The 12,757-nt window shown below is 50.8% G+C and overlaps 5 protein-coding genes across 5 annotated transcripts; 2 read left to right on the forward strand and 3 right to left on the reverse strand.

The window, feature by feature from the left end:
* Positions 1-578: 578 nt before the first annotated feature.
* PSV08DRAFT_362484 (phospholipid methyltransferase-domain-containing protein) lies at positions 579-1,926 on the reverse strand. The gene is made up of 5 exons (XM_014226945.2): positions 1,785-1,926; positions 1,686-1,725; positions 1,619-1,635; positions 1,439-1,544; positions 579-1,359 (listed from the first exon to the last, which is right to left on the reverse strand). Exons 1-5 carry the CDS (start codon positions 1,822-1,824, stop codon positions 960-962), a joined length of 603 nt encoding a protein of 200 aa, XP_014082420.1. The 5' UTR covers positions 1,825-1,926; the 3' UTR covers positions 579-959.
* Positions 1,927-2,449: 523 nt separating this feature from the next.
* Positions 2,450-4,408, reverse strand: PSV08DRAFT_203129 (transmembrane amino acid transporter protein-domain-containing protein). The gene is made up of 3 exons (XM_014226943.1): positions 3,828-4,408; positions 3,661-3,773; positions 2,450-3,603 (listed from the first exon to the last, which is right to left on the reverse strand). The coding sequence occupies exons 1-3, from the start codon at positions 4,205-4,207 to the stop codon at positions 2,585-2,587; spliced, it is 1,512 nt and encodes a 503-aa protein (XP_014082418.1). The 5' UTR covers positions 4,208-4,408; the 3' UTR covers positions 2,450-2,584.
* Positions 4,409-5,289: 881 nt separating this feature from the next.
* Positions 5,290-8,571, reverse strand: PSV08DRAFT_203133 (kinase-like domain-containing protein; the record flags this gene model as incomplete). The annotated part of the gene is made up of 3 exons (XM_014226942.1): positions 5,290-6,640; positions 6,688-7,914; positions 7,966-8,571. 3 exons carry the CDS (start codon positions 8,569-8,571, stop codon positions 5,561-5,563), a joined length of 2,913 nt encoding a protein of 970 aa, XP_014082417.1. The 3' UTR covers positions 5,290-5,560.
* Positions 8,572-9,104: 533 nt separating this feature from the next.
* Positions 9,105-10,775, forward strand: PSV08DRAFT_300457 (aminotransferase). Its single transcript, XM_014226941.1, has 4 exons — positions 9,105-9,404; positions 9,466-9,763; positions 9,823-10,521; positions 10,576-10,775. Exons 1-4 carry the CDS (start codon positions 9,161-9,163, stop codon positions 10,589-10,591), a joined length of 1,257 nt encoding a protein of 418 aa, XP_014082416.1. The 5' UTR covers positions 9,105-9,160; the 3' UTR covers positions 10,592-10,775.
* Positions 10,776-10,968: 193 nt separating this feature from the next.
* Positions 10,969-12,491, forward strand: PSV08DRAFT_362488 (uncharacterized protein). Its single transcript, XM_014226940.1, has 3 exons — positions 10,969-11,659; positions 11,714-12,037; positions 12,097-12,491. The coding sequence occupies exons 1-3, from the start codon at positions 11,084-11,086 to the stop codon at positions 12,136-12,138; spliced, it is 942 nt and encodes a 313-aa protein (XP_014082415.1). The 5' UTR covers positions 10,969-11,083; the 3' UTR covers positions 12,139-12,491.
* The last annotated feature ends 266 nt before the right edge of the window (positions 12,492-12,757 follow it).

The raw sequence follows: 12,757 nt of genomic DNA on the forward strand, positions 1-12,757 counted from the left end.
CACACCACTAAATCCCCAACCCAAACACACCATGAAGAACATGCTGTGCCATAGTTATGCAAACAAGTTGCAATAATATGGATGCCATGTATTCAGCATATCTGCCAAAGGCTACATCTTACCTCCAGGTCTCATACAACACATATCTACTTGGCTGGCAAATAGCGTTAACCCTCTTGTTTAGCTGGAGGTGTGATAAGGATATAGTAGTATTCGCGCGGACTATATGTAGTTAGAGGTAGGTAGGCTTACGTCAGATTCTACTTTTGACGTTCATTTTGTCTCATAATTTCGTGTCATGGTCTTCTATTCTAGGCAAGCAAATTCCCCGTAAAAGTGTATTTGTGTCAGCTACATACAATGTATATGCAACCTTTTCTGCAGAATCTATGTCACTGTCAAATTACCTTCGTTGCCTAGTATACGATTCATTGGGCCATTCTTGTGTCATGGGCTATGAAGAATTTTGAAAGATTAGATATTGTGTTCATCTTATTACAATTAAGTAACAACCGATATAATTATGAACCGAACAAAAACCTACAGTTTCATAGGTAACTGGAAAAACACATGAAAAGGCCTGTAGTCTAACAAGAGGCACACTAACAGCTACGTCCTTCCAAGTGGGACCAGCGTCATCATCAAACGAATCATACCTTACTTACCAGCGGGAGATACAGGGAGATGTCGCTTTGGGTCTTGTCGCTTTGGGCTATGGTGTCATGGCAAATCAAATATGCTTTTAATGCTCCTATATATGTTTCTCAGCCAGCTGGCAGCTGAATACCTTTTCAAGGTAGACCTGAACGCCGGTGTTGAAAAGACGTGCTGTTCCAACTCTTTCTCCGCTACTCTTCAGCCCAAGCATGGCTATCAAAGTGCGCTTATTGTTGGCTGTGTAGGCTGTCTCTGGCTTAACACTACCTTGCCCCATCGTATCAGCTTCAGAGTAGAGGTTTCTACTGGCCTTTCTTTCCCCTGGACCTCTCCTCTTCCCTCTTGCGGTAAATCATGGCCGTGAAGGGGTCCTCCCACTTGCATGCAATCGAATAGGCAACTGCTACCAGCCCAGAAAGGAGAATGCCAGCTGGCTTGCCGTACCAGATTGCAGTAGCCAAGAAGGACATTGTAGAGCCATGGTACATGGGAGAGCTGGAGACATTGAAAGGGAAGGTTGTGACGGGCTCATCCATGAGGATTCCGAAGTAGTCTCCCAGATAAGTACCAGTAACACCAAGGGCCCACATGGAGGTTACAACGAGGACATTTCCAGTAAGGAAAAGCGGGATTGCCGAGTACTTGATTGCAGGAGACAGTAGTGCTGGGTGTGTGGGTTGGTCTGCAAGAGCTTCGTTGTAGCTGGGTTTTGTTAGTGGTTGAAGTTGATGGACGAAGGATTGAGACGCCCCGCAAACGACGTTTCACTCTCTGTACGTACAGGTAGTCTCTGAAAATACCCAACGAAAAGATGGTCACAGCGAGCCCATAGCAACCAAGTCGTGAGTTACCACCGAAAAGTTTTGTAATGGCCTTATTGTGGTATTCTGTCACTGGTTAGGCTCATGTTGTGTGTGTGTATTTGCATGGCTGCCCGCAGCAATGATAGTCCAGTGCGTACCTTGCTGAGCTGCAATGCTATACCACATGTCAGTATGTTCTACGAAAATTCGACGATACCAACTCACTTCCAAAAGGTAGGGTTGAATGCAATGCTGGCCGCAGATACTGTTGCCTTGTAAGTCTTTGTGTTTGCAAGTGGGGCAAGGCTTAGTCGCAATACTTACTCCAGAAACTGGGTTTGCTGAAGTCGATGTATTCAGACATGATTTCGAGGATGACGATGCAGAGCTTGCACGAATAGCGACCGGGCAGATGAAAGAAAAAGACGAAAGTGACCCGTGTCAAGAGGGATTTGGGGATGTTGTCAGTTTACCGAGCTCGAGCATGTGTCGCTCGGCAGATGTGGAGCTACTGAACGTCATAGCTCGGCTTTGCGGACGAACCATCCTGATGGGGAGCGTCACGTGCAGTTTGTGGACATTCATAATTTAGTCGCGTCATTACAACGTATTCAGTGCTATCTGGGGGAAGTGCTCAGACTCCTAGCAATTTGAGCAAAAGAAGAAATAAAAAACAAAAAAAACATACAACAGCGGGGATTCGCCAGTAGTCACCCACCTGACTACTAGTCCGCCGGTCGAAGACTTAACGTGCGGAGAACGAACGGGATCCAGTGCTAAATTTCGCCGATGGTCGTATGTGCCAGAAAAATAAAAATGTTCGAATTTCATATTTGAATATCATGATATTTCGCGGACTTCGAAATCGAAGCGAGCTCACGTGACGTTATCGATATTATGGCTTGGCACTGCCACATGGATAGAAACCACGTACTCCCCTTTCGTATATTACAGAGGCTCACAGTTTTCCAAAAAAAAAAGATGGGCATGAATAAATGATATCGAATGATCAACTTATGCAGAATCTTAATTGCGCAGGGAACTAGGCGTGGACTTCATCTTTCGCAACTACATATTACAGAAACGATATTCGCCGCCTCAATACAAAGAGAAAAAAAGTTTAATTACAAGCCATTGTCGGCGCACGTAAATGGCCCACCAAATCCATCCGCTTTATAACCATCAATAATGGATTGAACTGTAGCATATGTGCCTGCAGAAAGGAACAACAGACCGATGAGGCAAAGCAGGATATTGAAGAAAAAACCAAAATATCCGCGGAGCCCACGTGTCCTCCAGTACCTTGGGCCGTACTTTTCCGAGCGAAGCTGAAAGTATGCAGCGCCCCAGAAGATGAAGCCAAAGAAGGAGTCGAAGAGCGAGCTCATGAGGGACAACAAGTCAGAGAAGAACGGAATGACTTCGGCAATGATGAAAGCCAGGATCCAGATGACGGCGAGAATTCCAGTCCATGTGAGCCAGCCAACGGCGGTATGGTCGGTCCTGTGTCGTGAGGTAGGTCCGAAGATGCGGAATAGTACGAATCGCGCGGTTACGGAAGCGTACAAGACACCAAGGAAGATGATAGTAGGTACCATGAACGTGAACGACACCTTCTTGTAGACTTCGTTGGAGATTGAGCCAAATGCCGGAGAGGTCATGTAATTGGTACCTGTGTATCCGTACACGACGCCTCCCACGAGGGAAAAGACAATGACCTCGCAGATGGTGACAGCCCAGAGCGCCTTTGGGAAATCCTTGGGTTCTCTCATCTCGGCAATGAAGCTAGGAAGAGTGATTTGGCCAATGAAAGTGTAAGAGATGTTCATGAAAGCGCTCATTCCAAGCACAAAGGTGGTTCCAGCCGGAGGCACAGCATGGACTTCGAGCTCTCCCTTGCTCGGGTAACCTGCGGGTTTTCCGTCGACTCCAGAGAAGGCTGCTGCGAGCATGACGGAGACAAAAGTGAACAAAGCGGAGCCGGTTGCAATTGTGGCTAGGGTGTTGAATGTACGGGGAAGAGAAGCCACAAACGATATAATGGCGGTAATGGCAGCGAATGTAATGGTGCATGTGCCATGCGAGGTGATTGTGTTCCACCACTTGGCTCCCACGAGACAGTGCAAGCCCATAATGAAGACGTCTATACGGGTGCGTTAGTCGAGTACACTGCGAATGAGGAACATGGAGGATGGCTTACTGTTTAGAACAAACATGACTGCAGTAGCATAAAATGCCCACTTCTTGTTCCAGAAAAGCATTTGGCCAATGTCACAGACATCTCGGATCTGGGGGTGGCGCATACAAAACTCCCTAGAGTAGTGTTAGAAGGTGCATGCTATCATGGGCTATAAAGACAAAACCCACCATGTCGTCAAGGATGTATAAAGGACGAGACCAGCAATCACCACTGTGAGTATAAGACCTGGTACCAATCCCAAAATCGAATAACTCCACGGAAAACTCATAATGGCCAAACAGATGTACTCGGAGAACAAAAGAGCTGCAGTCTTCTTCCAGCTGCAGGTGCGATATTTCAAAACGTTGTTGGCCTCGAGTTCAATCTGTTTGCCGATTGTGATGCTGGCGTCTGAAATGTCATCGTTGGTAGGAGCAGTAATTCCTTTTGCAGCGGCAGCTTCGGGGTCGTAATTCTTCTCTCGATCATTGGAGACTTTGTCGCTGCTGCTGTGGCTAATGTTGTCGGATGGTGAGGCCTTGTCACCCAATAGACCTTTCAACGCCATTTCAAGCAGCGGATACACCTCTTAGAAGGTGTGTAGTAAAAACGACAAAGGGAGGCTAGTTCCGGGAGCATTAATTGCGCAGGTAGGACGTGGATGTTCCGGAGTGGAAGCGACTTGTACCACAGACAAAAGGGCCCGGCACGCGGATCGTTATAAATGCTGACTGAGGGGAAAGAGATGGCGAAGAGACTGTACCAGGATGGCTAGGCTAAGATTAGTGGGGGGGGGGGGATTAAGAGGTTCGGTGAAAGCGAACAGCGAGCATAAGAGTGGATCGCTTCCAGCCTGCTGGCGCCACGCTATGACTGCGACACCTTCCAACCTCGCCTCCATGAAATCTCAGCGTTGCAGTTGGGCCCATGATCGGCAATGCTGGTTTGCTGGGGCTCCTGTCAGCGAAACCCTGTTCATGTCTACTATCAACCTCCCCGGACTTCTGCTTTGTGACCGTTAACCAAAGCCCAATGTTCGGCCTGATGGTTTTGACAAGCGACTCCCAAGACCAGGATTTCACCCTCACACCCTTCCTGCAAGGCCGGCAGCCTGTTACACGCACACGCGGCAAAAGTGAGAACTGCCATCCTGATGTCACAGTGCGTCCAATAAGCATTGTGGCTAAGCTCCACACCCCTCGACTTGGCTTGCTTAGCTTACGCGAACCTGCGGGCCATTCGACGCAACCAAGCCTCGCCAATCCTCCCGCGGGGAACGTAAGAACTCTTCCTGTCTGGCTGGTCTAGAGTCGTTATCAGTTGGACAGAGTCGAGCCGCGCCGCATCTGCGTCTGTGGCTGACGGCACGGTTCTGACGTTGCGGATAGGAGGTTTCTGCTGATGAACAATGAATTCGCCATATGACGTGCTCTGGCACCTGGTTGTTGACCGCGCTGCCTCCGGCTTGGCACATCAGAGAGCAATGTCTTCTACGCATGTATGCGCAATAGGCACATACAACTCATCAGCCGTCTTGGAAAACCCATAGGCCCATCCAATGCACTTTGCTATGAGAGATGCCTCGAACTGGCCGCGCTACCGCGACTTTTAACCGTTGTTGGCACCGCCTTTGTCTTTTTGTGGAGGTGGCGGGTGGTGTTTTCGTCCTTTCTATCTTCAGATTCTATTGCTAACGTCAAGAGTTTGAAATGTGGTTTTTGAGAAACTACAACTGAACTGTTTTGTTCCTCTCCTCTGCCTTGTCTATTGAAGAAAGGAGAGAAAAATGAGACACGTAATAATGGTGCTTCTCGCATTCTCAATACGCGCCCCGTGAAACAAAGGAAAAGACAAGGAAACGCCTTCGCTAACACACATTCTATCAAGCCAGGTATGCCTCTCCCGCCATGTACGTCAAGAATTAAATCAAGCTATCCCCGCCACTCCCCCAGTTCATCTGTTGCTGAGACTGTTGCTGTTGCTGCTGCTGCTGTTGCTGTTGATTTTGTGTTTGTGCCCGCAAACTCGCCATACTATTATTCATACCCATACCCATGCCACTATTTGAGCTTGCCGTTCTACTGCCTATGCTCGGTGGAGGCGCTATACTAAACGTACCGGCACCACTGCCTGGTGTTGATTTCATAGGTGGTGGTGCAATACTGAAAGATGAATACGGGTTACCGTAAGCTTGGGACTGTGCTGGCGGAGGTGCCATAGAGGGGAAGCTGGAGAACGAAGACGAGTTCGTGGACATGGAGTTTGTGGCTTTGCTCCAATCGATACTTGAACTTTGTGTTGAGGCACCACTGGGAGATATAACGCTGTTCATTCCCATTACCGGCCTTGACTGTTGCTGAGGCTGAGTAAAAGATGAGCTACCGATACCGGGGTTGGCTGCACTTAAAGCTGGGAAGGATGAGTTGAGCGAACTGAGTGTCGTGTCCGGTGTGACAGAACGACCCTGTGGTTTGGGAGCTGAGAGATTCGTCATCGGTGGAGGAGACACTGGAGGTGTAGACCAGGAGAATGTTGGGGCTGGAGATGCATCGTTGGATCCCATTCGATTGTTTGATGGACGCGAAGGGAGAATCGTCGAGGACGTCGCAGATGATGGAGCGTTTGCCCATGCGTCCCCTCCAAGCATGTCTGTACCACCAGAAGATCCCTGCTGTCCACCCCGTACGAGGGCTTCAAAGTCTGCCTCACCATTCCCATTGCTCGCGTCGAAGCCATTCGTAGTAGATGGGCCGCCAAACGTCATGAACTCGTTGCGTGTGGTTGCTGTCGAGCTGTTTGCGCCCAACTCTTGTAGTTTTCGGGTCTGCTCGTTCTCCACACGTGCTGATGTCGACTTGATGAGAGTCATGTATGCCTGGAACTGGGGAAGGTTAAGTAGGGGCCCCAGACTGAACTGCCATAGAATGGGTAGAACGTCCATGGCTAGGAAATCGCTATCAACTGAATTGCTGATGGCTTTGAAGACATCTAGTGCAGCCATCTATATCAGTTAGCTTTCTGCTTTGGGATTTATTTAGTCAAACATACCATGACTGCGGGCTCCTTTGTCTTGATAGCGCGGAGGAGCGGCACAACCTTTTCCTGGATGGTGTACTTGTCGAGGATCGATACGTTAGAGCTTTTGGCTTTGGGGGCTGCCACCACACCAGTCAGACCGTCACCCTGATAGTCGTCTTGCTGTTCATTTCCGCCACCACAAAGAGTCTTGAAAGCTTCCAGACCACGAATCTTAATACCCATACTACTGGTCTTTGCAAATATGCTAGCAATAACCGGGAATAGCTCGTTCTTAACAGTCGAGAAGTCAAGAATCGGCAAAACGACAGGCAGGGTGCGCAGGGCAGCATCGACCAGAGAGTGAGTAGGAGACTCGAGGGCATAATTGATGATAGGAAGGATATCGTCTTTGAACTCCTTGCCACTGCAGTTGTCTGCAGCGACCTGTATGTTTTCGAGTACAACCATGAGTCCAGCTTCCTTCAGGCTGTCTCTTTCCTGACCTGGTGCTTTCGTATTTGTAGCCGCCGGATTCAAGAATGTCTCTCGCAACTTGGGAATGACCTTTTCGGTGAAAGCCTTTTTGCCAGAAGGGAGCATGGTGATGATCTTGAACACATTCTGAAGGATCAGTGTGAGGAGCTCGCGGTCCTTCATCTCCTCAAGTAAAGCCGGGAGTATCTTTTTGTCTACTACGGATTTTGGAAACTGGTTCAAGATGCGTGGTAGGCCCCTCATAAATTGTGACTTCTCATTGGGAGTCTTTGCTGGCAGCGAATCGAGAAATCGAATTGTAGATACCAAGATGTTGTCAAAGTATTGTGCCTGTTGGAACTCTCGAGCGTCCAGTCGTTGTGCAGGGCGTCTTGTAATCAAGCGATCCAAGACCCCATTGGTAAGATCCCGTGGCAGTGGCTGTGAAGACATGAAATTGTTGGTTTTGCTGGGCACCGAAGACGACGACGAAAAAGCCCGCTTGTACGAGGAAGAGCTTCCATTGAATTCAAGAGGGCTTTTGTGCGGCGAGTTGTATAGTGCGATTATGAGCATACCCAGGCTGAACATGTCAGCTGCAGGTGTTATGTTGTTGTCCATGACGAAATCGGGCGAGGAGTAATCGAGGTTGAGCTGAACGTGTCGAGGGAGTCGGGCATCGTAGTTGAGGACTTCGGCAAGTGAAATCGGCGTTACGGACGTGGGTTTCGTAGAGTTCTCCGGAGGCGTTGTGAAGCCTAAACCTGATATTTTCCAATCAGACTATGACCGCGATCAGTAATTTGAGGCATGTATAGCATTGCGACTACCTACTTTAGCATTGATGAAGATGGCGTCAGGCGTTAGGTTGGCATGTACCAAGCCAGCGCTCTCATGTAAGAACTCGAGTCCTTTTGCAATCTGTAGCAAGCCCTTCTGTATCTCGAGCTCGTCAATCTCGAGTTCGCGCCTGCGCTTCTGACCGTCTGCTTCTTCGATGACATAGCGACTGCGACGTCCTCCAACACCGCCAGCCTTCTCTTGTTCGTCCTTTTCCAGTAACAGACCAGAAAGCGAGGCTGTGACAGGCTCTGTTGCGAACATGAGGCCTCCACCGCGCGTTTCCTCAACAGGCTCCACCAACTCCAAGACGCTCGGGTGCCGTAATCTAGCGAGCGAGCTGGCCTCTTTCTTGAGCCGTTCGACCACCTCCTCATGCGCCCGCTTTAGCCCCGAAGCTGCAGAGCGGCCGCCAAAGCCGGCGCCAGCAGGCGGTTCCAATGACTTCTTCTCGAAGATAAAGACGGAGGCCGGTTTGCCCGTTGATTTCTTCTTGGCGTCGTATATCTTCCATGGCCCTGAACAGGATGTGGGCTGCGGACTGAGGGTGTAGTTGCTGGAGATGTTGGAAGTGAAGGACTTTAGGGCGTTGGAGAACATGGTGCCAGTGGTCTCGCCCGGGCGGCAATGTCGTGGGTGTAGGGCGAGGGCGTCATGGACCGTGGCCTCTTGGGCTGGATTCGCGTAAGAGTCTGAGACAGCTGGGCCTGAGAGATCAAATTCCAGGCATCCCAGATAACAGCCCTTTTTTCCGCGCGGCGCTCCGAACCGTCTCGGCTGCTAGCGGATCGTCAATGTAGGCACGTTGAATGATAGTTGAAGCCAAGTGTTAGACCCCACGCGAGCCACGGTCCAGGGGTGTCTTTTAGTGTAAGTACGGCGCGTGCATGAACACGACGCTGTGTGTCCAGTATGCTGCCGCCGCCACAGACAGATCAGCACTCTAGGTAACGACGCGAATAACCTCAAATACCCGCCTTAGTAGTCTCGATACCTCGGCCACGCCCTTTCGCATGTGGCGGTGAGGGCGGGTGTTTGTAATTCAACATGACTGTTCGCATCGCCGGTTGGGGCTCCGGTTACGTCTAGACCCCAGTCAGGTCGCATAGTCCGAAAGAATCAACCTTTAACACAACTTGCAACTCCCATCCACGTCCACATCTATTCTGCTTGTGCAGCATACGCCACAATGCTTCAGCAGCGGTCGTCACGATTGATATCTTCGCTGTCCCATTGCGCGTTCCGCTCATCAGCAGCACCGCTCAGCGCCTCGCTGCGATGTCGGACGAGGAGACCGTACAGCATACACGCTGATGTATCCGTTGGCGAAAAGATCCGGGACATTGATCCCACCAAGCTCAGCATCACCAGGACGACCACACCAAAGGACCTGTTGCCTCCGGAGGAACTCGTCTTTGGTCGTAACTTCTCAGGTAAGAGCACCTGCCGCAGTAGATTATGAAGTAGACTCTGCGACTGACCCTCAATTCCCAGACCACATGCTATCGCTCGAATGGACAGCAACCCAAGGATGGCTTCCAGCGCGTATCACGCCCTACCAGAACCTCAGTCTCGACCCCGCGACTTGCGTCTTCCATTATGCATTCGAGTGCTTCGAGGGCATGAAGGCCTACAAGGATAAGAGCGGCAACATTCGGCTCTTCCGGCCGGACAAGAACATGGCCAGGCTGAACAAGTCATCTGCCCGGATTGCATTGCCTACCTTTGACCCAGACGCCCTGACTGAGCTCATTGGCAAGTTTGTCAAGGAGGATGAGCGGTTCGTTCCCGAGTAAGTTCACTCTTGAGCACTGTGCACATCACCCACGCATACAACTAACCATATGGCAGTGCACGAGGATACTCTCTCTACCTTCGCCCCACCATGATCGGTACTCAGCGCACCCTCGGTGTAGGCCCTCCGGCTTCGGCACTGCTCTACGTGATTGCTTCGCCAGTTGGCCCCTACTACCCCACCGGCTTCAAGGCCATTTCGCTCGAAGCTACAGACTATGCTGTGCGCGCATGGCCAGGAGGTGTCGGTGACAAGAAGCTTGGTGCCAACTATGCGCCGTGCATTGTGCCACAAATGCAGGCCGCAAGCCGTGGATTCCACCAGAACTTGTGGTTGTTTGGTGAAGAGGAGTACATTACCGAAGTCGGCACCATGAACCTGTTCGCTGCGATCAAGAACAAGGAGACTGGAAAGCCAGAGCTTCTCACTGCGCCGCTCGATGGCACCATTCTCGAGGGAGTCACCCGCGACTCTATTCTTGAGCTTGCGCGAGAGCGCTTGGTGCCCAAGGGCTGGGCTGTGACTGAGCGCAAGTTCACCATGAAGGAAGTGGCTGATGCCGCTGACGAGGGACGCATGATGGAGATCTTTGGCGCAGGAACCGCTGCTATTGTTGCTCCAGTCCGAAAGATCAGCTGGAAGGGACGTCTCATAGACTGTGGGCTTGAGGACCACGTTGAAGCTGGACCTGTTGCGCAGCAGATGAAGGAATGGATGGAGGCGATCCAGTATGGTGACGAGGACCACCCATGGAGGTATGTGCACTGCAGTTATCATGACGATGTCGATCAATTGCTAACACTCAACAGCTACAAGGTCATCTGAACAAGGAGATGTTGATCAATAGCTGTGCTGTCTTTTGCTTTGCTTCTCTATACAGGTCATCAGGCGGATAGACGTGATGAAGGACGCTGCGGGGCTATGGATGCATGGGGCGATGCAAAGAACTATAGAAGGCAGTGTCCTTGCAGTAGACTAGAGGGGCCTCAACCACGCATTTGTGTCTGTGCCAATTCAGCCCAATCTTGACTGTGGGGGTGAAGCATTGTCGCGTCGAATATGAGGGTGAATGCTGAGCCCATGTACCTCAATGGATGTAGTATGTATGTCGTTCCCACATGGGGCCTTATTAGCATGCAGCTAGCTCCCGAGCTCTGCACGTTGTTTCCTCTCCGCCCGCTGCCCTCTGCCGCCTGCTCTCCGCCCACACACTCAGTTCACCACCGACTGTCTCCAATTGCCCGCCAGAGCTGCGCCCCGTCTTTTTGACATTGCCAGTACACGTCCCATTGTACCGCCCCTCGCGCAATTCGCACAATGCTGGCCGGCGCACTCTGCCGCTTGGCAGCCGATGTCCCCAGGGCGTCCCCACACAATGTGCCGCAACTCGCACGCCACCTTGAGCGCGTGCTCGTCATTCGCAGCGCCGCTGAATCCTCCCCCGCCCGCGCCTCGTCGCGCACCTACGCGTATGCCCGCGCCTATGCTACGACTACACGCGCAACCAAGCCCACGGCCACTGTGAAGAAGGCGGTCAAGGCGGCCGCAAGCGAAAAGACCCCGCCAAAGAAGAAGGCTGCACCGGCAAAGACAACTGCAAAGAAGCCAGCAGCCAAGAAGACAAAGACGACAAAGAAGAAGCCAGCGGCCAAGAAGCCAGCAGCCAAGAAGCGTGTGAAGAAGGTACTGACCGAGGAAGAGAAGGAGAAGGCCAAGATCCGTGAGCTGCGCGCAAAGGCCTTGAAGGAGCCCATTACGCAGAGGTCGCTCTCAGCCTTCCATGTCTTTGTCAGCGAGTTTGCCAGAGGCAAACCAAGCAGCAACAACCAACAGCTGGAAAAGATCACGAATGCTACAAAGGAATTCAAGGCCCTATCCCCCGCACAGCTCGAGGTAAAAGACCTCAACACCTACCTCATACACGTGTGTACTAACGGTCATGCTTAGCACTACAACCACCTTGCCAATGAGCAAAATGCTGCAAGGAAGGCCGAATTCAACAAATGGATCATGTCCTACACCCCGCAACAGATCCGCATTGCCAACCTCGCTCGCGCCTACCTGCGCAAGAAACTCGCCGGCAAACAGAAGGGTCACCCTTCCCACACTACCAGACTGATCGATCCCCGCCACGTCAAGGTCGCATTGAACCCCTACACCTTGTTCTTCCGAGACAGACACGCCACCGGCGACTTCAAGGGCATCCCAGTTGGCGATGCCGCCAAGCTCATTGGTGCTGAGTGGAAGGCATTGAACGAGAGTGAAAAGCAGGTATGTTCTTCTCCCACTGAGCAGTTAGCATGCAATCATCGTACTAACGTGAGAATCAGAAATACCAAAGCGAGGCTAATGCTCTAGCTGCCAAGCAGTAAGACGTAAATACTGTGTGTACACAATTACCGCCCTTGCACTACATGAGCAGATTACCTTTCTAATGCCCTCGACTTGGCTCTGTTCTGCTTTGAACCACACTCTGTGCGACTGTATTCCCTTTTTTTCCTTTGTATGCCGGTTAGAAGGTTTTAAGGGAGGGAAGGGGTATTGGGGATAAGGCGTTGGAAGGGGGGGGATGTAATACCACTGTACACCCATCTAGTCTGGCTACTAGATTTTTGGCGGTCGGTTTTTCAAGGTTAGGCTAGGTTCACGGAATCGAATGAGGGTTACGCGATACCGTATGCAGCTGAGACATGTTTCTGATGAGTTATCCCCATACTTTTGATTTGAAGGCCTAATGGAAGACAACGTCTGCGTGAGGGTATGTAGTATTATGACTTGACATTTTCTCCTTTGCACTAAGGACGCCTAACGCGTCTTTTTGTTTTACTTTCACCTCAGTCATTGATCCCCGCGTCGGGAATCCATAGACATGACATTGTTGACATGAAGCTTTTCAGCAAACCATAGCAATTAGTCACAAATACAAAACTGGTCGCAAACCATGCGTGAATATACCCCGCAAAAAGCAACCAGCAAGGAAATAAAAAAGAC

This window comes from Bipolaris maydis, assembly GCF_028858645.1.
Source record: "Bipolaris maydis strain C4 unplaced genomic scaffold PSV08scaffold_7, whole genome shotgun sequence".
Taxonomy (NCBI): Eukaryota; Fungi; Ascomycota; class Dothideomycetes; order Pleosporales; family Pleosporaceae; genus Bipolaris; species Bipolaris maydis.